The 7905-nt window shown below is 37.0% G+C and overlaps 1 protein-coding gene across 5 annotated transcripts in view; it reads right to left on the bottom strand.

Annotated features, from left to right (window-relative positions):
• Rps6ka3 (ribosomal protein S6 kinase A3) overlaps nucleotides 1-7905 on the bottom strand; it is a 115934-nt gene that overhangs the window by 52603 nt on the left and 55426 nt on the right. For all 5 annotated transcript variants that reach the window (XM_050164328.1, XM_050164327.1, XM_050164326.1 and 2 more), the window contains one exon: nucleotides 2077-2158. In XM_050164328.1, coding sequence (XP_050020285.1) covers nucleotides 2077-2158 — 82 coding nt within the window. The remainder of the gene's footprint in view (nucleotides 1-2076; nucleotides 2159-7905) is intronic.

Genomic DNA, 7905 nt, shown 5'->3' on the forward strand with positions numbered 1-7905 from the left:
ACCTCTTCAGTCCCTCAACTTCTTATAATAATACAATATTTGAAGCATACATTTATCTGTTCCCTATAGAAACTATTTTACAATATATAAAAGGTTAACTTTAAAAAATATTTATGTGCACAGCAAAATTTTGCATGTATTTCTGGGTACCATATGTGTGACCAATAGCTGAGGAGTCCAGAAAATAGAATTGGATTCCCTATGAGTAGAGTTACAGCTGCTTGTGAGCCACCAGGTGGGTGGTGGGAATAGAACCCAGATTCTCAAGAATAACCATTGATCTTAATCACTGAGTTCTCTCTGTGTCAATTTTTTTTATTGTCGATTTGCTTGTTGAAATTTGCAAATCTCCTTCTGAGGTTTGACATTAAAATATTACGAAATTCAGATAGGATGAAGTTTGTTATGGTGTAAGACTTAAGAGAAAACTAGACTAATTGTTTTTCAAGTAGCTAAACAACTTGAGAAACCATTACTTCATTTCCCATTGTTCTATTTACTGGCTTTAGCAGGCAGAACAGTAGGTACTCAACACCTGTGACAGATATAGTGAAATTTAATATATATTTTGGCATTTTGTTGGACTGATTTATGTTTGTATTGCTTTCTCCATTATCACTGCTGTAAACAAGCGTTAACATTAGACAGAACTATTCCCGTCTCATTTTTCTTTAAGGTATGTTTTTCTTTCGCTAAGTTTTAAGAATTCAACTGGAATCTGGATGTTCAGCTAATGAATTTGAAAGCTAAAGAAGTACAGGATCAACAGCTTTGTCTCATAAGGAATTGGATATTTATCTCCTTTTTAGTATCTTAAGTTTCCAGTTTTATAGTTTTCTTCAAATATTATATACAACATAAATCTTGTTAAATATAAGAAAACAAGAAACTTCTCTTGCTTTTGTGAACCAACTGTCAGAGTTCCATGTATGTGATTTCACAACATAGGATTCAGGTGTATAAAATTTTAAAAAGCAGGGACTAAGAAGAAAAGTGCTGAAAAACTTTAGTTGACCAATCCTAGCAAGAACCAGCTTCATAGGATCCTATTCTCTTTGGATATAAACCTTGCTCAACCTAGAGGAAGTAGGGAGGGCCTTGGACTTTCCACAGGGCAGGGTGCATGGCACTCCCTTAGGGTTGGAGGGGGTGGGGGAAGGGTCTGTGGAGGGAGAGGGAAGGGACTGACTGGGAGGAGGAGAGGGAGTAGGAATTTGAATTTTAAGTAATAAAAAGGAAAAAAAATAAAAATAAATAAATAAAAATATAAATCTTAAAAAAAAAGAATCAAGTAGTGTCAATGCTACAGAAGTAAGGACTACACGGGATAGAAAATGTATTCGGGAAAAGGAGCAAGAAAATAAAAGCAAAGGAGGATGTTTTTGTAGAGGATGGTGAAATTTCATGGCATGATGATAATATCCACACTGAGTGACTGGGAACACCAGAAATAATAAATGATCAATACAAATATTCTCTTAGATATTTTAATGCTTTTCAAATTACATGTAAATTTAAGGGAAACAAACCTGACATTGTGAATCAATGCCTAAACTATCTAGCATCTAGAGATATGGCAAAATAAGAAATGTCATTAAATAAAAGGAAAATTTAAGTATTTAAACATCTTTGTATAGATCTTCTAAATGTCTTTTTACCTATCAGACCCAAATCCTACATTATGTTTTCTTAAATCACTGACTCAGAATCATGTTTGGAGACCAAAAGTCAAGAAGACAAAATCCTAAAGAATTAATGCTATTTTGCATCTAGGTGATTAGTACGTTTTCCAAAAAATTCAAATAATTTTCAGATGACTCAAACCCAGTTTTAATCTTCTCAAAATCTACTTGCCTAAAGTCCAAGATGAATTGATAATCCTTTTCTAACATGGCAAGTCCTGTTCTCAAGCCATATGATTCTTAGCCTAGTAAGAAAGTCATTGGAAGTCAGTCTAAATTTAAAGCTGTTAACAGGACCCAATTCAGAATCTAAGTGGCTTCAGGATCACGTGAGCTCTACAGAGACCTTTCAGCTTGTTTAGACTACATGAACATGGCAAATAGCAGCACTTACCTTTCAGTGTGGCCTTCTTTAATACCTTCATGGCATAAAGCTGTCTAGCATCAGAGCCTGAGATTTTTTTAACTAAGAACACCTATATTGAAATGACAGAAAATAAACATTACAAAGAATCACAAAATTCCTTTATTATAGTAAGAACCCATTATATATATATATAAATATATTCTAACATATTATAAATGCATTTTATCCAAAATATTATCAATTATTAAAAAAGTTATAAACAGTAGTTATAGATTGACATTTCAATATAGGTGACTGATTCTTTTTTTCATTTTGTGGTTTGCCAGTGCCAAAGGGGCATGTAATATATAGAATAAGACAGAAAAGTCTTTCAACTATAAATATAGCACCTAGAAAACAGCCCCACACATTCACAGCATACCACACAAGATGGTGGCTCTGCTTTATCAAAACAAAATTCTTCTGAGTCCCTCAATTTTTCTGGGTGTTGGGGTGTAACCTGGGATTCCATTCACCCTGGGCAACCACTCTACTGCTAAGCAATAGGCCCAGTCCCACACCACAAATCTGTTTTCTGTTAGTTTTTTTTTAAAAAAAAAAGAATCTGATTTACCTTCTCCATTACCTTCTTGTCACCTTCCCCTTCCTAACTAGTTTTCCTTCTATTGTCATGTCTCTTTTTAATGGTGACCCAATGAGCTTAACTAGGGTTGCTTACAGGAGCATGGGCAAATTGCTAGTGACTATACACTGAAGAAAATGTCTCTCCCTTCCTGAGCTACCATTAACTGTCTATGAATCCTCAAGGCCCTTCTGAATTACCTCTTTCAAAATTCTTACACTGGGGCTTCTTGTGACAAACTTCTGTTGACATAGTTACTCACAGATGAAGGTCTTTTCTGTGTATGAAAAGTATACACACATCTAGCTCACTGCTGAGGAGAGTCATTTAAAGCATTGCTAATCATGTATCTTAAACATCAATATTTAACGTGACTATGCCTTTACCTTTTTACCAGCAAATCACCATATATATCAAAATATGAAGAACACAAGGCCCAGGATTATTATTTAGCATCTTCAATTTTCATATATTTGGGGGTATTTTGAAAAGCATGTGCGGTTTAGGCAAAATAAATAAGATGTGCTTTAACAGTTGTGCTGTAATATGGCTGATACAAACACTATCACTACATCATACTCACTGCCACCAGGCCTTAAAGAGACCTGCTAAACAGACCTGAATTTGTGTGTGTGTGTGTGTGTGTGTGTGTGTGTGTGTGTGTGTGTGTGGTGTTTGATAGAGAACGATGCTGGGTGTCCTACTCTATCACTTTCCACTTCATTCCTTTGGGGGCAGACTCACTCTCACTGAACTTGGAGCTATTCTGGTAGCTAGTCCAGCTCTAGCAACTTTCCTATCTCTGCGCTTCACAGAGCTGAAGTCATGGGTGTCTAGGGCCACATTTGGCTTTTTACATACGTGCTTTGGATTTGAACTTTGGTGCTCTTATTCAGCCAGTCATTTCTCTAGCTTTTGGACCTATATTTTAACCTATTTCTTACATAATCTTTCAAATCAAGCAGAGTCCCCCACTTTTTTATTTTGTTTTTTGAGACTGGGTCTTATTCTGTATAAACCAGGCTGCCCTGGAACTCAGCCTGCCTCAGCCTCCCAACTGCTGGGAATTATAGATGTAAGCCACCATGCCTGATGGACAGCAGTGTCCTTGAGCTGCTATGGGCGAGAAGAGAAGCAATTACATCCAAGATTTAAATTTATAGTCAGCAAAAAACAAACAAAACAAAAAAAATTAGGGTCAGCTTTTAATTATCTGACTTATACACTATGTGATTAGCAAAAATTCTCAAAATAATTCATTAATTGATTCTCAGGCAAGGCAGATTTTATTGTTTTGAGAAATGGTACAAAGACAATGGGTAATGGAATCAAATGAAAAGTACCACATCTCACATTGGACCCTAGAGGCAGGATGTGCTCTCCTGTAATTGTGTTCTCATTGCCAGCATTAAGCCCCACCCAGAAGCTCTTTTAGTCCATTATGGGGAGCTGACCTAGAAGGATAACATCACTTTTAATACGTGTGGTTCTAAGGTAGACTGCTGTTCAAATGTCAAAGGCAGTCAGCTATTAGAAATAATTATAATGAACAGAAATAAATTCTAATTGGGTAGAGGAAATTAGGAAATTGCCCTATTAATGTCTTCATTCCATTGTAACAGAAAAATTTGTTTCAGTTCTTGGAAAGCAGCTTCTTAGTGACTTTCAGTATGTCTTAACTTTCACAGTACCTTCCGAAGCATTTGCAGTGCAGCATCATGATGATCTGAGCAGGCAGGCCTACTATACAATGCCAGTTTTATAGCTGCCTAAGTAAGGACTTAGAGAAGTCAAACAATTTGCTTGTGTCACAGTGGGACAAGATCCGGATCATATACCCAGTTCTGGAACTCTGCTCATGGCATTCTTTAACTGTTTGCCAGTGAGCTGCCAGGCTCACTGACAAAAGCAGGAGTCCTCACTTGCCCACGCAGCTATTCTAGGCTCTGACAGGTCATCCCTGTTTCCTTGGCTTTCACTGGCCTTTAAGGATGAGTAAGAAAGAAGACACCCTATTTTAATGTTTGCTATTTATAGTAAAGCACTTAAAGTACTTTAAAAGAAATAAAGGGAGAGGCATTCAAAAGCTTGAAACTTAAATATTATGTCCCTTGAAATCGAATGTATAAAAATATACTCTGCTATTTGGGTTTGTTGAGGAGTAGGCAATACCGTTAATGCCAGATATGTTTGGCCTTGTATCATTTAATTCTCACTGCTATCCTATGAGGTCAGCACTATAACTCATTAATATTTTTCAAAATTAGATGTTAGGCACCATGCACAGAATCTCTAGTCTAGTGGGAGAGATAGCCAATATGTAATTTTACAAATGAGTAATTACAACTGTAGTGAGTGCCATAAAGTAGAGGTATATAATGTTCCTAAAGGGTATAACTAAGGAATGTGACAAGTAGGGTGGCAGGGAAGTCTTTTCTGAGATCACAGACACAAGAAGAACTAACCAGCTGAAGAAAGCTTAGGACCAAAAAAAGGCCAATGGGGTCAGAAAACAGTGTTGGATAACACATAAGCTAATGTTTTAGAGGTGGCTCCAGAGTCAAACTCAGAGGCTCCTCTGCAATTTTAAGAATTTGTTTTTGCTGGCCGGTGATGATGCCTTTAATCTCAGCCCTCTGGAGGCAGAGGCAGGAGGATCTCTGTGAGTTCGAGGCCAGCCCAGTCTACAAGAACAAGTTCCAGGACAGGTTCCAAAGCTACAGAGAAACCCTATCTCGAAAACAAAAAAAAAAACAACAACAACAAAAAGAAAAAGAATTTGTTTTTATGGTAAAAACAAAGGGAGGCAGCTAAGGAGTTAATATAACATTACTTCATGCCATTTCTCATGTACATAATTGAGGTTAAGAAAATACATTGGGAAGATACTCTTTCAATAGACCAGGAAAAGATAGTGGCGATGCAGGATAGGATTGCTATGATTTAAAAAATATTTACTAAATCAACAGGATTTGGTGACAGATCATACTGGCTGGGGGTGGTATATGACACAGTGGGGGTTAGAGGAGAGGAGGGAACAGACCTGAAAAAGATGTTAAGAATTGCTCCTCAGTTTCTGCTTATTTAACTGGATGCTATTCATAGTGACAGAAAAAACTGAAATAGGATAGGTTTGGGGGTGGGAAGGATTATGAGTTTGGTCTTAGACACACCAAGCACAAAATAAAATGCCTTGGAGACATAAATGGGGGTGAGGAATAGCCATAGAGAGAGTTCAGAGTAAAAACTTAGACTGGAAGCATAAATCTGTGATGTCAGCAGCATGTGAGATACAATTAATACATGGACATGGAGAAATCAATTAGTGAGGAGTACATGATTGTAGTTTAGAATCAGACACCAAGGAACTCCTATCTTAAATGATGTGTTAGAATGGGGGAACAGAGCTCTAAGAGATTAACATGATAATAAGTAGAAAAAAATGAGTTCAGTATGGCTGACCCAGGGTTTAGACTTATTTTATGGGGGGGGGGGTTAAACTTAAAACCATCATGTTTTGCTGGCTATTGAGTCTATGTTTGGATTAGAAGTATGCTCTGTGTTTAAAAGTGGTTCAACAACCATAATAAATGATCTGCATTGGCAAAGAGCTGCTAACCAGCCTCATTAAAATATTCAAGAGCTATCCATTGATGCTATTTTGATGCTGACAGAGCATGACACCTTCCAATGCTTTCTTATAGAAAGGTGGTAAGGAATAAACTGCACTGTCAAGTTGGATGTAAACTCTATCTTACTTGTTGCAAATCTATCTAGAAAAATCAAGTAGTAGCAGCTTGAGAAGTGGAAAGCAGAAGGACTATTGGGAGTTTGAGGCTGGTGTTGGCTAGAGAAAAACACTGTCTTAAAATAATTACAACAATACGACAACAAAAAGAAGAGAGTGTATGAAGGGGATGGCTAGTGATTTTTAATAATTTAAGAAGCATGAGAGCTGGGAAAACAGCTTAGTGATACTGTGTTTCCTTATTATGCCCTGAAGCCCGAAGTCTAACCTCCCTATCACAGACACAAAACAAAGTAAAACAAACTAACCCATCCAGACACCCACCCCAGCAGCATGACAAGAAATGACAGTCTTAAAGATAAAAAATTAGTATGAACATTCAATTTACTAAGGTTTCTACTGTAGTTTTGAATAATTCTATTCTTTTTATACTTACTAAGAGTAAAAAGTATAAAAAATAAAATATTATTGGTAGATAGACTGGTAGCATTTCATAAAATACTTGCTTTCCAAACACCTATGAATTATAAATATCAGCTCTTTTTTGAGACAAGTTCTTTCCTCTCGTCTAGGTCGGTCTAGGCTGGCATCAAACTCATGGCAATCATCATCCTGTTTTATCCTCCTAATTACTGAGATTATAAACCCAAGACATTAACTCCTTTTAATTCTGAAGATCATTTAAACTTGTATTCAGTTCCTTTTAACTTTTTTTTAAAAAAAGGATTTGTTATATATAGTTTTCTGCCTGCAGGCCAGAAGAGGGCACCAGATCTCATTACAGATGCTTTGAAGAAAAGGCATTCTCTTAACCACTAAGCATCTCTCCAGCTCCTCTTTATTTTTATTTTATTTTATTTTTGAGAACATCTTAGACTGGCCTCAAAATCTATGAATCTTCTGTCTCCACCCCTTAAGTGCTGGGATTAGAGGCTTGTGTTATCAGGTATTGTATTATTTTTCTTGTAACTTTTTTGTTTTGTTTTTTAGACAGTCTATGTAGTCCTGGCTGTTCAGAAACTCACTGTGTAGATCAGGCTGGCCTCATACTCACAGAGATATGCCTGCCTCTGCCTCCTGAGTGCTGGGATTAAAGGCATACACATTATGCCAAGCCTTCTTGTAACTTTTCAATCTAAACCTATGGCATATCTCTTTCTTTAGGATACACATGTGTATTTTATTATTTATAATTTAATTTTTTTATTTACATGTATCTATGCCTGTGTCTATAGATGTGAATGTGACCACTGAGGCAAGAAGAGTATGTCAGAACCCTTGAATCTACCAGGAGTTACACCTGGTATAAGCTGCACCATGTAGGTGCTGGGAACCAAACTCTTTTTTTTTAATTTATTAAAGATTTCTGTCTCTTCCCCACCTCCGCCTCCCCTTTCCCTTCCCCTCCCCCAATCAAGTCCCCCTCCCTCGTCAGCCCAAAGAGCAATCAGGGTTCTCTGCCCTGTGGGAAGTCCAAGGACCACCC

The sequence above is a fragment of the Alexandromys fortis genome, unplaced genomic scaffold, assembly GCF_014885135.2.
Source record: "Alexandromys fortis isolate MF-2015 unplaced genomic scaffold, M_Fortis_MF-2015_v1.1 scaffold_147, whole genome shotgun sequence".
Taxonomy (NCBI): Eukaryota; Metazoa; Chordata; class Mammalia; order Rodentia; family Cricetidae; genus Alexandromys; species Alexandromys fortis.